Source organism: Carcharodon carcharias, chromosome 26, assembly GCF_017639515.1.
Source record: "Carcharodon carcharias isolate sCarCar2 chromosome 26, sCarCar2.pri, whole genome shotgun sequence".
Classification (NCBI taxonomy): Eukaryota; Metazoa; Chordata; class Chondrichthyes; order Lamniformes; family Lamnidae; genus Carcharodon; species Carcharodon carcharias.
Genome location: NC_054492.1, coordinates 776,437 through 795,617, shown reverse-complemented (window position 1 = coordinate 795,617; position 19,181 = coordinate 776,437). Strand labels below are relative to the sequence as shown.

Sequence of the window (19,181 nt, the reverse complement as noted above, 5' to 3'; positions counted from 1 at the left end):
AGAATTTCATTAATAGATTTGTGCTAAGGAATCTCAATCTTTAGGGAGTTGGAGAGAAACACAAAATGAAATGAAACCTTTGTTTCAGGATCACCCAAACATTGATTCAGAGTCCTGTGTTGGAATGCATGTGACCTTCAAACAAGACCACAGACCAGAAACCCAGCACATCCGCTCAGTCATATGGAGACTAGCAACAAAACACCTAAAACCAAATGAGTGGAAGAAACTTGCCCATTTCTGGAAATTTACAGAAGCACACATTAAGGCTATTGAGCAACAATGGGCAGGTAGGGAATATCAACAACTTTCAGGGAATGATGTATATATTTTTGCATCTTTCCATTGGAAACTTTGCATGGTACAAATTTTAACCTTCTTTGCTTATCTAGATACTTAAAATCTCGGGTCTATTTGGCACCATATTACTTATATTGAACAGTTCCCCCTGTGGAATAGCTTTGCATTTTTAACAGATGCATTACTCAAATCGTTTTACATGCCCTCTTCCTTCTATCCATCATTGGTGCCTATGCCTTCAGCTGCCAAGACCCTAAATATTTTGGAGCTCCCTTCCCAATTTCTGATCGGCACCCCATCCACCAGCTTAAACATTCAGTCCCTCCACCACTGACACGCTGTAACACAAGTACAATGTACAAGCTACATTGCTGCAACTCGCCATGACTACTTCAACAGCACCTTCCAAACGCACGACCTCTACCACCTAGAAGGACCAGGGCAGCAGATGCATGGGAACACCACCGCCTGGAAGGTCCCCTCCAAGCCACTCACCATCCTGACTGGGAACTATATCGCCGTTCCTTCACTGTCACTGGGTCAAAATCCTGGAACTCCCTTCCTAACAGCACTCTGGCTGTACCCACACCACATGGACTGCAGCGGTTCAAGAAGGCAGCTCACCACCACCGTCTCAAGGGCAATTAGGGATGGGCCATAAATGCTGGCCCAGCCAGCGACACCCGCATCAATGAAAGAATGAAAAAGTATCTGTCTGCCTCACCAACTTCCTCTACTGCTTTAAGACATTTCTTAAAACCTGCTTCTTTGACTGAGTTTTGGGTCACCAGTCCAAATGTCTCTCTATGTGATGTGGCATCAGATTTGTTTGACAATGCTCCTCTGTAGCGCCTGGGAACATTTTATTATGCTAAAGGCGCTATATAAATGAACGTTGTTGTCTCTTTGTGTTGATGGATTAATATTCAGTGTCTGGTTGCTGCCATGTTGTGGGCTGTGGGCTTCACTGACTGGGCCAGCATTTATTGCCCATCCCTAATTGCCCTTGAGAAGGTGGTGGTGAGCTGCCTTCTTGAACCACTGCAGTCCATGTGGTGTAGGTACACCCACAGTGCTGTTAGCAAGGGAGTTCCAGGATTTTGACCCAGTGACAGTGAAGGAACGGTGATATATTTCCAAGTCAGGATGGTGTGTGGCTTGGAGGGGAGCTTCAAGATAGTGGTGTTCCCATGCATCATCTGCCCTTGTCCTTCTAGGTGGTAGAGGTTGTAGGTTTGGAAGGGACTGTTGAATGGTTTTAATTGTAAACATTTCCTATTAGTTTTCATTAATCATGGAATTATTGCAGTGGAACATTAAAGGCTGCAAAAAGAACATTGACATGAATCTTGATAAAGGAAGTATGTATGGCCATCTGTGATGGTTGGTCAATTTGAGGGATACAGATCATAGACAAAATAAAGCTGTGATCCAGGCCTTAAACTAACCAGGAACATAAGAACATATGAATTAGGAGCAGGAGTAGGCCATTTTGGCCCCTCTGGCCTGCTTCACCACTCAGTAAGACCATGGCTGGTCTGGTCTTGGCCTGATCCTTCTTTCCTGCCTGCATCTCCCCTCCTCCACCCCCCCCCACCCCCTTATCATAGACTCCCCTATAGTTTAAAAATCTGTCAAACTCAGCCTAGAATATAATCAATGACTCAGCCTCCACAGCCCACTGCTAAGAGAATTCTAAATCTTCACAATCTTATGAGAGAGGAGATTCCTTTTCATCTCCATTTTAAATGGATGACCCCTTGTTCTATGCCCCCTGGTTCTCGATACCTCTACAAGGGAAAACAAGCCCCCTGCCAGGTGCCTAGTTGCAGCCTCACCAATGCGCTATACACTTGTAACAACACTTGCTTACTTTTATACACCATCCCCTTTGCAATAAAGGCCAGCATTCTATTTGCCTTTCTAACTACTGGCTGTACCTGCATTCTCACTTTTTGCATTTCATGTACAAGGCCACCCTGATCCCTCTGTAGTGCAACATTCTGTAGTCTCTCTCCATTTAAATAAGATTTTCCTTTTCTCTTCTTCCTACCCAGAAAATTAGAACCTCTACTATCACAATCCATAGCTGCTGGCTACAACATGTATGTAAAAGTGCATGTTATCAAAGCAATTCAAAATCCTTGGGGAGCTGGTTGGTTTAGTTGGCTGGACAGCCAGAGTGGATCATATTGATACCAGTGGCATAGGGGTTTGATCCCCATTCTGGCTGGGGTGAGGTGCCTACCTGTACTGGAGATTGTGGGTTGGACTTGCCCAGGCACAGAACTCAAGAAGGAAAAGAACAATTCTTTCTACCAATGTGGATAACCTCATATTGCACGACATCTGCCAAATTTTTACACACTCATTTAACCTATCTTAACCTCTGCAGGTGTCCTCCACACAACTTGCTTTCCCACCTATCTTCATAACAGTGGGAGATGGTGACATAGTGGTAATAACACAAGAATAGTAAAGCAGAGGCCTAGTCTAAAACTCTGGGATGTGAGATCAGATCCCACCATAGCACCTGGTGAAATTTAAATTCAGTTAATAAAATATGTGGAGTTGAAAGCTAGTTTTCATAATGGTGATTATGAAACAATCATGGATTGTCAGGGACGTCCATCTGGTTCAGTAAAGCCCTTTGGAAAAGGAAATCTGCCAGCTTCACTTGGTCTGGCCAACATGTGACTCCAGATCCACAATAATGTGGTTGACTATTAACTGCCATCTGAAATGCTCTAACAAGCCATTCTGTTCAAGAGAAATTAGGGATGGGCAGGCAACTAAATACCCACACCCCATAAAAGAATAAAATTTTAAAAAATAATCAGCAAATTTGGCTACAATACTTTCAATTAAAAGTGAAAGTTGTTGCGGCTCCAGCACTGATACTTTTCTTAACTGTTAGGAATATGAAGTTTATTAGATTGTTGTGTTTTAAACCATCTTTGCAGGACAGGAATTACAGCACAAATTTGGCAATTTTAAAAGGTATTTATTTAAATGCAAGGAGTGTGGCAAACAAAGCCAATGAGCTGAGGGCACAGGTAGACACATGGCAACATGATATCATCACTATTTGGTGTCATGGCTTAAAGAGGGGCAAAAATAGCAGCCCTGGATATAGCGTTTTCAGGCAGGACACAGAGGGAGCTAAAAGAATTGGGGCGTAGGAGGTCATGTTGAACTTGCATAAGACACTAGTTAGGCTTCATCTGGAGTACTGTGCCCAGTTCTGGGCACCATACTCGAGGAAGGTGTGAAGGCTTTGGAGAGAGGAGGTTCACAAGAATGATTCCAGGATAAAGGACTGTACATATAAGGATAGATTGGAGAGAGGGAGGAGACTTGATAGAGGTAGTCAAGATCCTGAGGGGTATGGACAGGGTAAATAGTGAGAAACTGTTCCCACTCAAGAGAGCATCAAGAACTAGAGGGCACAAATTCAAAATAATTGGCAAAAGGAGTAAAAGTGATGTGAGGAAAAATATTTTCAACCAGAGGGTTGAAAACTTCCTGAGAGGGTGGGGGAAGCAGGTTCAATCAAGATATTCAAAAGGAAAAGGATTGGATAGGCTGGGCTGTTTTTCTTGGAACTGAGGATGTTGAAGGGTGACCTGATTGAAGTGTACAAGATTATGAAGGGCCTAGATAGAGTCAACAGGGATGCCCTGTTTCGCCTAGTGGAGAGGTCGATTACCGAGGGCACAGATTTAAGGTGTTTGGTAGAAGGATCAAAGGGAACACGAGGAAAAACTTATTCACCCAGAAGGTGGTGGGTTTTTGGAATTCACTGCCTGGTTTGGTCATGGAGACAAAAACCCTCAATTCATTTTAGGATCTGTGGCTAAAGTGCTGTAACCTGCAAGGCTACGGACTGGGTACTGGAAGGTGGGATTAGAATGGCCGGCTAATATTTTTTTTTGGCCGGCACAGACATGATGGGCTGAATGGCCTCTTTCAGTGCCATAACTTTTCTATGGTTTTATGGTTTCTTGCCCCACAGCAAACTCGAGAAAGATGGACTCAAAGGGTTAGTTTATTTGCACACACTCGAAATGCAAATGAGGGTTTGCAATGTTCCCCTTGTGTTCAGATAGTAGAGAGAGGGATAGAGAGAAGAAGGATTTACAGTACGGAGACCACAGAGGAAAAAAATATTGTTTCATATGGGTTCCAGAGTCCAGAATAAAAGTCCAATGAGGTATTCCTTCAAAGAGGTCAGTGGGTTGAAAACTGATGCTGGATGATTCACTTTTCTGGTGATGTTGACTTACAGTGATGAGATTGACATGCAGAGATGAATCAGTCTTGTAGATGATGGAACAGAATTTCGTGCAGAAGCAGCATAAATGGGGCCAGGTGTTCAACTGGGACAGAGCTCCTTTTCTGTGAAGCTTCCCATTCGATGGAAAACAGCACAACAAGCTTTGCAGTTCAGCAAGGCAATATTACTGGTTCCACAAGCCAAAGACCCATGTCACCTGACTCTGACCTCTTCAAACAGTCATTGACAAAGGATGTGTATCCCTTGCCTGGGTCCCCGAAATTGTTAAATGCCTCAACCATTAGAATTGAAAGGAAGGTTGTGGGGCCCTTTGTCTTAGCTGACGAGCAGACTTCTGGTGGCCAGCCTGGGTTATGAACTGTAGTTGGTCTATGTATAGCTTTCATTACATTTGACATGTGCAGCCCACAAGGGTGATTAGTGCCTCCCCAGAGATAACCATGTGCAAGTTTCCCTGAGACTGCCAGGCAGTTCCTTTTGTTCGGGGATCACAGACAGACAGAGACTCAGCCATTTTAAGGATCTTTGTTCCATTTTTAACATTTTAGAAATAGCCATGAAGGTAACTAAGTCTATTTTAAAAATATAGAGTGTGACGTCTTAGACCACTGAGAGTGCCCAGGGCCTCAGAGGAAAAAAACACATTCCTTTTCATTTTTCTTTATGTGTTCTTATGAAAGAAGAACAGGAGGAAAAGGAAATATGCATTCATCCTCTCATTCACACTGCTACGTCAGACACACAGCTAGCTGGGACATTCACGCTGGTACGTCAGACACAGCCATCTGGGACATTCACACTGGTACGTCAGACACACAGCTAGCTGGGTCTTTCAGGCTGGTACATCAGACACACAACTAGCTGGGACATTCACACTGGTACGTCAGACACACAGCTAGCTGGGACATTCACACTGGTACGTCAGACACACAGCTAGCTGGTACATTCACACTGGTATGTCAGACACACAGCTAGCTGGGTCATTCACACTGGTACATCAGACACACAGCTAGCTGGGATATTTACACTGGTACGTCAGACACACAGCTAGCTGGGATATTCAGGCCGGTACATCAGACACATAGCAAGCTGGGACATTCACACTGGTATGTCAGACACACAGCTAGCTGGTACATTCACACTGGTACAACAGACACACAGCTAGCTGGGACATTCACACTGGTACGTCAGACACACAGCTAGCTGGGACATTCACACTGGTACGTCAGACACACAGCTAGCTGGGACATTCACACTGGTACGTCAGATACACAGCTAGATGGATCATTCACGCTGGTACATCAGACACACAACTAGCTGGGAGATTCACACTGGTACGTCAGACACACAGCTAGCTGGGGTATTCACACTGGTACGTCAGACACACAGCTAGCTGGGATATTCAGGCCGGTACGTCAGACACATAGCTAGCTGGGACATTCACACTGGTATGTCAGACACACAGCTAGCTGGTACATTCACACTGGTACAACAGACACACAGCTAGCTGGGTCATAAACACAGGTATGTCAGACACACAGTTAGCTGGTACATTCACACTGGTACATCAGACACACAGCTAACTGGGACATTCACACTGGTATGTCAGACACACAGCTAGCTGGGACATTCACACTGGTACGTCAGACACACAACTAGCTGGGACATTAACAGTGGTACGTCAGACACACATCTAGCTGGGACACTTACACTGCTACGTCAGACACACAGCTAGCTGGGACATTCACACTGGTACATCAGACACACAGCTAGCTGGGACATTCACACTGGTACGTCAGACACACAGCTAACTGGGACATTCACACTGGTACGTCAGACACACAGCTAGCTGGGTCATTCACGCTGGTACATCAGACACACAACTAGCTGGGACATTCACACTGGTACGTCAGACACACAGCTAGCTGGTACATTCACACTGGTACGTCAGACACACAGCTAGCTGGTACATTCACACTGGTATGTCAGAAACACAGCCAGCGGGGTCATTCACACTGGTACATCAGACACTCAGCTAGCTGGGATATTTACACTGGTACGTCAGACACACAGCTAGCTGGGATATTCAGGCCGGTACGTCAGACACATAGCTAGCTGGGACATTCACACTGGTATGTCAGACACACAGCTAGCTGGTACATTCACACTGGTACATCAGAAACACAGCTAGCTGGGTCATTCACAAAGGTATGTCAGACATACAGCTAGCTGGTACATTCACACTGGTACATCAAACACACAGCTAGCTGCGACATTCACACTGGTACATCAGACACACAGCTAGCTGGGACATTCACACAGGTATGTCAGACACACAGCTAGCTGGGACATTCACACTGGTACGTCAGACAAACAGCTAGCTGGGACATTCACAGTGGTATGTCAGACACACAGCTAGCTGGGACATTCACACTGGGACGTCAGACACACAGCTAGCTGGGACATTCACACTGGTACGTCAGACAAACAGCTAGCTGGGACATTCACACTGCTACGTCAGACACACAGCTAGCTGGGACATTCACCCTGGTATGTCAGAAACACAGCTAGCTGGGACATGCACTGGTACGTCAGACACACAGCTAGCTGGGATATTCACACTGGTACGTCAGACACACAGCTAGCTGGGATATTCACACTGGTACGTCAGACACAAAGCTAGCTGGGATATTCACACTGGCACGTCAGACACACAACTAGCTGGGACATTCACACTGGTATGTCAGACACACAGCTAGATGGGACATTCACACTGGTACGTCAGACACACAGCTAGCTGGGACATTCACACTGGTACGTCAGACACACAGCTAGCTGGGACATTAACACTGGTACGTCAGACACACAGCTAGCTGGGACATTCACACTGGTACGTCAGACACACAGCTAGCTGGGACATTCACACTGGTAAGTCAGACACACAGCTAGCTAGGACATTAACACTGGTACGTCAGACACACAGCTAGCTGGGACATTCACACTGGTACGTCAGACACACAGCTAGCTGGGACATTAACACTGGTACGTCAGACACACAGCTAGCTGGGACATTCACACTGCTACGTCAGACACACAGCTAGCTGGGATATTCACACAGGTACGTCAGACACACAACTAGCTAGGACATTCACACTGGTACGTCAGACACACAGCTAACTGGGACATTCACACTGGTACGTCAGACACACAGCTAGCTGGGACATTCACACTGGTACGTCAGACACACACCTAGCTGGGACATTCACACAGGTACGTCCGACACAAAGCTAGCTGGGACATTCACACTGGTACGTCAGACACACAGCTAGCTGGAACATTCACACTGGTATGTCAGACACAGAGCTAGCTGGGACATTCACACTGGTACATCAGACACACAGCTAGCTGGGACATTCACACTGGTACGTCAGACAAACAGCTAGCTGGGACATTCACACTGCTGCGTCAGACACACAGCTAGCTGGGACATTCACCCTGGTATGCCAGAAACACAGCTAGCTTGGACATGCACTGGTACGTCAGACACACAGCTAGCTGGGATATTCACACTGGTACGTCAGACACGCAGCTAGCTGGGATATTTACACTGGTACGTCAGACACACAGCTAGCTGGGACATTCACGCTGGTACATCAGACACACAGCTAGCTCGGATATTCACACTGTTACGTCAGACACACAGCTAGCTGGGACATTCACACTGGTACATCAGACACACAGCGAGTTGGGATATTCATGCTGGTACGTCAGACACACAGCTAGCTGGGATATTCACACTGGTACGTCAGACACACAGCTAGCTGGGATATTCACACTGGTACGTCAGACACACAGCTACCTGGGATATTCACAATGGTACGTCAGACAAACAGCTAGCTGGGACATTCACACTGGTATGTCAGACACACAACTAGCTGGGACATTCACACTGGTATGTCAGACACACAGCTAGATGGGACATTCACACTGGTACGTCAGACACACAGCTAGCTGGGACATTCACACTGGTACGTCAGACACACAGCTAGCTGGGACATTAACACTGGTACGTCAGACACACAGCTAGCTGGGACACTCACATTGGTACGTCAGACACACAGCTAACTGGGACATTCACACTGGTACGTCAGACACACAGCTAGCTGGGACATTCACACTGCTACGTCAGACACACAGCTAGCTGTGATATTCACACTGGTACGTCAGACACACAGCTAGCTAGGACATTCACACTGGTACGTCAGACACACAGCTAACTGGGACATTCACACTGGTACGTCAGACACACAGCTAGCTGGGACATTCACACTGGTACGTCAGACACACAACTAGCTGGGACATTCACACAGGTACGTCATACACAAAGCTAGCTGGGACATTCACACTGGTACGTCAGACACACATCTAGCTGGGACATTCACACTGGTATGTCAGACACACAGCTAGCTGGGACATTCACACTGGTACGTCAGACACACAGCTAGCTGGGACATTCACACTGGTACGTCAGACAAACAGCTAGCTGGGACATTCACACTGCTACGTCAGACACACAGCTAGCTGGGACATTCACCCTGGTATGTCAGAAACACAGCTAGCTGGGACATGCGCTGGTACGTCAGACACACAGCTAGCTGGGATATTCACACTGGCAAGTCAGACACACAGCTAGCTGGGATATTCACACTGGTACGTCAGACACACAGCTAGCTGGGACATTCACGCTGGTACATCAGACACACAGCTAGCTCGGATATTCACACAGGTACGTCAGAGACACAGCTAGCTGGGACATTCACACTGGTACCTCAGACACACAGCTAGCTGGCACATTCACGCTGGTATGTCAGACACACAGCTAGCTGGGATATTCACACTGGTACGTCAGTCACACAGCTAGCTGGGACATTCACGCTGGAATGTCAGACACACAGCTAGCTGGGATATTCACACTGGTACGTCAGACACACAGCTAGCTGGGACATTCACGCTGGTATGTCAGACACACAGCTAGCTGGGATATACAAACTGGTACGTCAGACACACAGCTAGCTGGGATATTCTCACTGGTACGTCAGACACACAGCTAGCTGGGACATTCACGCTGCTACATCAGACACACAGCTAGCTCGGATATTCACACAGGTACCTCAGACACACAGCTAGCTGGGACATTCACACTGGTACATCAGACACACAGCCATCTGGGACATTCACACTGGTATGTCAGAAACACACCTAGCTGGTACATTCACACTGGTACATCAGACACACAGCTAGCTGGGACATTCACACAGGTACGTCAGACACACAGCTAGCTGGGACATTCACACTGGTACGTCAGACACAAAGCTAGCTGGGACATTCACAGTGGTATGTCAGACACACAGCTAGCTGGGACATTCACACTGGTACGTCAGACACACAGATAGCTGGGACATTCACACTGGTACGTCAGACACACAGCCAGCTGGGACACTCACACTTTTATGTGAGACACACAGCTAGCTGGAACATGCACTGGTACGTCAGACACACAGCTGGCTGGAACATTTACACTGGTACGTCAGACACACAGCTAGCTGGGACATTCACACTGGTATGTCAGACACACAGTTAGCTGGGATATTAACACTGGTACGTCAGACACACAGCTAGCTGGGACATTCACACTGGTATGACAGACACACAACTAGCTGGGACATTCACACTGGTACGTCAGACACACAGCTAGCTGGGTTATTCACACTGATATGTCAGACACACAGCTAGCTGGGACATTCACACTGGTACGTCAGACACACAGCTAGCTGGGACATTCACACTGGTATTTCAGACACACAGCTAGCTGGGACATTCACTGGTACGTCAGACACACAGCTAGCTGGGACATTCACACTGGTATGTCAGACACACAGCTAGCTGGGACATTCACACTGGTACATCAGACACACAGCTAGCTGGGACATTCACACTGGTACGTCAGACACACAGCTAGCTGGGACATTCACACTGGTATGTCAGACACACAGCTAGCTGGGACATGCACGCTGGTACTTAAGACACACAGCTAGCTGGCATATTCACACTGGTAAGTCAGACACACAGCTAGCTGGGATGTTCTCACTGGTACGTCAGACACACAGCTAGCTGGGACATTCACGCTGGTACATCAGACACACAGCTAGCTCGGATAATCACACAGGTAAGTCAGACACACAGCTAGCTGGGACATTCAAGCTGGTATGTCAGACACACAGCTAGCTGGGATATTCACACTGGTACGTCAGACACACAGCTAGCTGGGACATTCACCCTGGTACGTCAGACACACAGCTAGCTGGGACATTCACGCTGGAATGTCAGACACACAGCTAGCTGGGATATTCACACTGGTACGTCAGACACACAGCTAGCTGGGACATTCACGCTGGTATGTCAGACACACAGCTAGCTGGGATATACACACTGGTACATCATACACCCAGCTAGCTGGGGTATTCACACTGGTACGTCAGACACACAGCTAGCTGGGACATTCACACTGGTACGTCAGACACACAGTGAGCTGGGATATTCACACTGGTACGTCAGACACACTGCTAGCTGGGATATTCACACTGGTACATCAGACACACAGCTAGCTGGGACATTCACACTGTTACGTCAGACACACAGCTAACTGGGACATTCACACTGGTACATCAGACACACAGCGAGTTGGGATATTCATGCTGGTACGTCAGACACACAGCTAGCTGGGATATTCACACTGGTACGTCAGACACAAAGCTAGCTGGGACATGCATGCTGGTAGGTCAGTCACACAGCTAGCAGGGACATGCACGCTGGTACGTAAGTCACACAGCTAGCTGGGATATTCACACTGGTATGTCAGACACACAGCTAGCTGGGATATTCTCACTGGTACGTCAGACACACAGCTAGCTGGGACATTCACGCTGCTACATCAGACACACATATAGCTCGGATATTCACACAGGTATGTCAGCCACACAGCGAGCTGGGACATTCACACTGGTACCTCAGACACACAGCTAGCTGGGACATTCACACTGGTACATCAGACACACAGCCATCTGGGACATTCACACTAGTATGTCAGAAACACACCTAGCTGGTACATTCACACTGGTACATCAGACACACAGCTAGCTGGGACACTCACACAGGTACGTCAGACACACAGCTAGCTGGGACATTCACACTGGTACGTCAGACACAAAGCTAGCTGGGACATTCACAGTGGTATGTCAGACACACAGCTAGCTGGGATATTCAAACTGGTACGTCAGACACACAGCTAGCTGGGACATTCACACTGGTACGTCAGACACACAGCTAGCTGGGACATTCACACTGGTACGTCAGACACACAGCCAGCTGGGACACTCACACTGGTATGTGAGACACACAGCTAGCTGGAACATGCACTGGTACGTCAGACACACAGCTAGCTGGGATATTCACACTGGTACGTCAGACACACAGCTGGCTGGGACATTCACACTGGTACGTCAGACACACAGCTAGCTGGGACATTCACACTGGTATGTCAGACACACAGTTAGCTGGGATATTAACACTGGTACCTCAGACACACAGCTAGCTGGGACATTCACACTGGTATGACAGACACACAACTAGCTGGGACATTCACACTGGTACGTCAGACACACAGCTAGCTGGGATATTCACACTGATATGTCAGACACACAGCTAGCTGGGACATTCACACTGGTACGTCAGACACACAGCTAGCTGGGACATTCACACTGGTATTTCAGACACACAGCTAGCTGGGACATTCACTGGTACGTCAGACACACAGCTAGCTGGGACATTCACACTGGTGTGTCAGACACACAGCTAGCTGGGACATTCACACTGGTACATCAGACACACAGCTAGCTGGGACATTCACACTGGTACGTCAGACACACAGCTAGCTGGGACATTCACACTGGCACTTAAGACACACAGCTAGCTGGCATATTCACACTGGTATGTCAGACACACAGCTAGCTGGGATATTCTCACTGGTACGTCAGACACACAGCTAGCTGGGACATTCACGCTGGTACATCAGACACACAGCTAGCTCGGATAATCACACAGGTAAGTCAGACACACAGCTAGCTGGGACATTCACACTGGTACCTCAGACACACAGCTGGCTGGGACATTCACGCTGGTATGTCAGACACACAGCTAGCTGGGATATTCACACTGGTACGTCAGTCACACAGCTAGCTGGCACATTCACGCTGGAATGTCAGATGCACAGCTAGCTGAGATATTCACACTGGTACGTCAGACACACAGCTAGCTGTGACATTCAAGCTGGTATGTCAGACACACAGCTAGCTGGGATATTCACACTGGTACGTCAGACACACAGCTAGCTGGGACATTCACCCTGGTACGTCAGACACACAGCTAGCTGGGACTTTCACGCTGGTATGTCAGACACACAGCTAGCTGGGATATTCACACTGGTACGTCAGACACACAGCTAGCTGGGATATTCACACAGGTACGTCAGACACACAGCTGGCTGGGACATTCACACTGGTATGTCAGACACACAGCTACCTGGGACATTCACACTGGTATGTCAGACACACAGGTAGCTGGGACGTCAACACTGTTACGTCAGACACACAGCTAGCTGGGACATTCACACTGCTATGTCAGACACACAGCTAGCTGGGATATTCACACTGGTACGTCAGACACACAGCTAGCTGGCACATTCACACTGGTACGTCAGACACAGAGCTAGCTGGTACATTCACACTGGTATGTCAGAAACACAGCCAGCGGGGTTATTCACACTGGTACATCAGACACTCAGCTAGCTGGGATATTTACACTCGTACGTCAGACACACAGCTAGCTGGGATATTCAGGCCAGTACGTCAGACACATAGCTAGTTGGGACATTCACACTGGTATGTCAGACACACAGCTAGCTTGTACATTCACACTGGTACATCAGAAACACAGCTAGCTGGGTCATTCACAAAGGTATGTCAGACATACAGCTAGCTGGTACATTCACACTGGTACATCAAACACACAGCTAGCTGCGACATTCACACTGGTATGTCAGACACACAGCTAGCTGGGACATTCACAGTGGTGCGTCCGACACACAGCTAACTGGGACATTCACACTGTTATGTCAGACACACAGCTAGCTGAGACATTCACACTGGTACATCAGACACACACCTAGCTGGTACATTCACACTGGTACGTCAGACACACAGCTAGCAGGTACATTCACACTGGTATGTCAGAAACACAGCTAGCTGGGATATTCACACTGGTACGTCAGACACACAGCTAGATGGGACATTCACACTGGTACGTCAGACACACAGCTAGCTGGGACATTCACACTGGTATGTCAGACACACAACTAGCTGGGACATTCACACAGGTACGTCAGACACAAACCTAGCTGGGACATGCACGCTGGTACGTCAGACACACAGCTAGCTGGGACATGCACGCTGGTACTTAAGACACACAGCTAGCTGGCATATTCACACTGGTATGTCAGACACACAGCTAGCTGGGATATTCTCACTGGTACGTCAGACACACAGCTAGCTGGGACATTCACGCTGGTACATCAGACACACAGCTAGCTCGGATAATCACACAGGTAAGTAAGACACACAGCTAGCTGGGACATTCACACTGGTACCTCAGACACACAGCTAGCTGGGACATTCACGCTGGTATGTCAGACACACAGCTAGCTGGGATATTCACACTGGTACGTCAGTCACACAGCTAGCTGGCACATTCACGCTGGAATGTCAGATGCACAGCTAGCTGAGATATTCACACTGGTACGTCAGACACACAGCTAGCTGTGACATTCAAGCTGGTATGTCAGACACACAGCTAGCTGGGATATTCACACTGGTACGTCAGACACACAGCTAGCTGGGACATTCACCCTGGTACCTCAGACACACAGCTAGCTGGGACTTTCACGCTGGTATGTCAGACACACAGCTAACTGGGATATTCACACTGGTACGTCAGACACACAGCTAGCTGGGATATTCACACTGGTACGTCAGACACACAGCTGGCTGGGACATTCACACTGGTACGTCAGACACACAGCTACCTGGGACATTCACACTGCTATGTCAGACACACAGGTAGCTCGGACGTCAACACTGGTACGTCAGACACACAGCTAGCTGGGACATTCACACTGCTATGTCAGACACACAGCTAGCTGGGATATTCACACTGGTACGTCAGACACACAGCTAGCTGGCACATTCACACTGGTACGTCAGACACACAGCTAGCTGGTACATTCACACTGGTATGTCAGAAACACAGCCTGCGGGGTTATTCACACTGGTACATCAGACACTCAGCTAGCTGGGATATTTACACTGGTACGTCAGACACACAGCTAGCTGGGATATTCAGGCCAGTACGTCAGACACATAGCTAGCTGGGACATTCACACTGGTATGTTAGACACACAGCTAGCTTGTACATTCACACTGGTACATCAGAAACACAGCTAGCTGGGTCATTCACAAAGGTATGTCAGACATACAGCTAGCTGGTACATTCACACTGGTACATCAAACACACAGCTAGCTGCGACATTCACACTGGTATGTCAGACACACAGCTAGCTGCGACATTCACACTGGTGCGTCAGACACACAGCTAGCTGGGACATTCACACTGTTATGTCAGACACACAGCTAGCTGAGACATTCACACTGGTACATCAGACACACACCTAGCTGGTACATTCACACTGGTACATCATACACACAGCTCGCTGGGACATTCACACTGGTACATCAGACACACAGCTAGCTGGGACATTCACACAGGTACGTCGGACACACATCTAGCTGGGACATTCACACTGGTACGTCAGACAAACAGCTAGCTGGGACATTCACAGTGGTATGTCAGACACACAGCTATTTGGGACATTCACAATGGGACGTCAGACACACAGCTGGCTGGGACATTCACACTGGTACGTCAGACAAACAGCCAGCTGGGACATTCACACTGCTACGTCAGACACACAGCTAGCTGGGACATTCACCCTGGTATGTCAGAAACACAGCTAGCTGGGACATGCACTGGTACGTCAGACACACAGCCAGCTGGGATATTCACACTGGTACGTCAGACACACAGCCAGCTGGGATATTCACACTGGTACGTCAGACACAAAGCTAGCTGGGATATTCACACTGGTACGTCAGACACACAACTAGCTGGGACATTCACACTGGTATGTCAGACACACAGCTAGATGGGACATTCACACTGGTACGTCAGACACACAGCTAGCTGGGACATTCACACTGGTACGTCAGACACACAGCTAGCTGGGACATTAACACTGGTACGTCAGAAACACAGCTAGCTGGGACATTCACACTGGTACGTCAGACACACAGCTAGCTGGGACATTCACACTGGTACGTCAGACACACAGCTAGCTGGGACATTCACACTGGTACGTCAGACACACAGCTTGCTGGGACATTCACACTGCTACGTCAGACACACAGCTAGCTGGGATATTCACACTGGTACGTCAGACACACAACTAGCTAGGACATTCAAACTGGTACGTCAGACACACAGCTAACTGGGACATTCACACTGGTTCGTCAGACACACAGCTAGCTGGGGCATTCACACTGGTACGTCAGACACACAACAAGCCTGGACATTCACACAGGTACGTCAGACACAGAGCTAGCTGGGACATTCACACTGGTACGTCAGACACACAGCTAGCTGGTACATTCACACTGGTATGTCAGACACACAGCTAGCTGGGACATTCGCACTGGTACGTCAGACACACAGCTAGCTGGGACACTCACACTGGTACATCAGACAAACAGCTAGCTGGGACATTCACACTGCTGCGTCAGACACACAGCTAGCTGGGACATTCACCCTGGTATGTCAGAAACACAGCTAGCTGGGACATGCACTGATACGTCAGACACACAGCTAGCTGGGATATTCACACTGTTACGTCAGACACACAGCTAGCTGGGATATTCACGCTGGTACGTCAGACACACAGCTAGCTGGGACATTCACGCTGGTACATCAGGCACACAGCTTCCTCGGATATTCACACTGTTACGTCAGACACACAGCTAGCTGGGACATTCACACTGGTAGATCAGACACACAGCGAGTTGGGATATTCATGCTGGTACGTCAGACACACAGCTAGCTGGGATATTCACACTGGTACGTCAGACACACAGCTAGCTGGGATATTCACACTGGTACGTCAGACACACAGCTAGCTGGGATATTCACAATGGTACGTCAGACAAACAGCTAGCTGGGACATTCACACTGGTATGTCAGACACACAACTAGCTGGGACATTCACATTGGTATGTCAGACACACAGCTAGATGGGACATTCACACTGGTACGTCAGACACACAGCTAGCTGGGACATTCACACTGGTACGTCAGACACACAGCTAGCTGGGACATTAACACTGGTACGTCAGACACACAGCTAGCTGGGACACTCACACTGCTACGTCAGACACACAGCTAGCTGGGACATTCACACTGGTACGTCAGACACACAGCTAGCTGGCACATTCACACTGCTACGTCAGACACACAGCTAGCTGTGATATTCACACTGGTACGTCAGACACACAGCTAACTGGGACATTCACACTGGTACGTCAGACACACAGCTAGCTGGGACATTCACACTGGTACGTCAGACGCACAACTAGCTGGGACATTCACACAGGTACGTCAGACACAAAGCTAGCTGGGACATTCACACTGGTACGTCAGACACACAGCTAGCTGGTACATTCACACTGGTATGTCAGACACACAGCTAGCTGGGACATTCACACTGGTACGTCAGACACACAGCTAGCTGGGACATTCACACTGGTACGTCAGACAAACAGCTAGCTGGGACATTCACACTGCTACGTCAGACACACTGCTAGCTGGGACATTCACCCTGGTATGTCAGAAACACAGCTAGCTGGGACATGCGCTGGTACGTCAGACACACAGCTAGCTGGGATATTCACACTGGCACGTCAGACACACAGCTCGCTGGGATATTCACACTTGTACGTCAGACACACAGCTAGCTGGGACATTCACGCTGGTACATCAGACACACATCTAGCTCGGATATTCACACAGGTACGTCAGAGTCACAGCTAGCTGGGACATTCACACTGGTACCTCAGACACACAGCTAGCTTGGACATTCACGCTGGTATGTCAGACACACAGCTAGCTGGGATATTCACACTGGTACGTCAGTCACACAGCTAGCTGGGAGATTCACGCTGGAATGTCAGACACACAGCTAGCTGGAATATTCATACTGGTACGTCAGACACACAGCTAGCTGGGACATTCATGCTGGAATGTCAGACACACAGCTAGCTGGGATATACACACTGGGACGTCAGACACACAGCTAGCTGGGATATTCACACTGGTACGTCAGACACACAGCTAGCTGGGACATTCACACTGGTACGTCAGACACACAGTGAGCTGGGATATTCACACTGGTAGGTCAGACACACTGCTAGCTGGGATATTCACACTGGTACATCAGACACACAGCTAGCTGGGACATTCACACTGGTACGTCAGACACACAGTGAGCTGGGATATTCATGCTGGTACGTCAGACACACAGCTAGCTGGGATATTCACACTGGTACGTCAGACATAAAGCTAGCTGGGACATGCATGCTGGTAGGTCAGACACACAGCTAGCAGGGACATGCACGCTGGTACGTAAGACACACAGCTAGCTGGGATATTCACACTGGTATGTCAGACACACAGCTAGCTGGGATATTCTCACTGGTACTTCAGACACACAGCTAGCTGGGACATTCACTCTGGTACATCAGACACACAGCTAGCTCGGATATTCACACAGGTACGTCAGCCACACAGCTAGCTGGGACATTCACACTGGTACCTCAGACACACAGCTAGCTGGGACATTCACACTGGTACATCAGACACACAGCCATCTGGGACATTCACACTGGTATGTCAGAAACACACCTAGCTGGTACATTCACACTGATACATCAGACACACAGCTAGCTGGGATATTCACTCTGGTACATCAGACACACAGCTAGCTGGGACATTCACACTGGTACGTCAGACACACAGCTAGCTGGGACATTCACACTGGTACGTCAGACACACAGCCAGCTGGGACACTCACACTGGTATGTGAGACACACAGCTAGCTGGAACATGCACTGGTACGTCAGACACACAGCTAGCCTGGATATTCACACTGGTACGTCAGACGCACAGCTGGCCGGGGCATTCACACTGGTACGTCAGACACACAGCTAGCTGGGACATTCACACTGGTATGACAGACACACAACTAGCTGGGACATTCACACTGGTACGTCAGACACACAGCTAGCTGGGATATTCAAACTGGTATGTCAGA

The 19,181-nt window shown here is 48.4% G+C and overlaps 1 protein-coding gene across 2 annotated transcripts in view; it reads left to right on the top strand.

Annotated features, from left to right (window-relative positions):
* The window catches only part of ankdd1a (ankyrin repeat and death domain containing 1A), a 357,444-nt gene that overhangs the window by 161,811 nt on the left and 176,452 nt on the right, over positions 1 to 19,181 (top strand). For both annotated transcript variants that reach the window (XM_041175241.1, XM_041175240.1), the window contains exon 13: positions 89 to 290. In XM_041175241.1, coding sequence (XP_041031175.1) covers positions 89 to 290 — 202 coding nt within the window. The remainder of the gene's footprint in view (positions 1 to 88; positions 291 to 19,181) is intronic.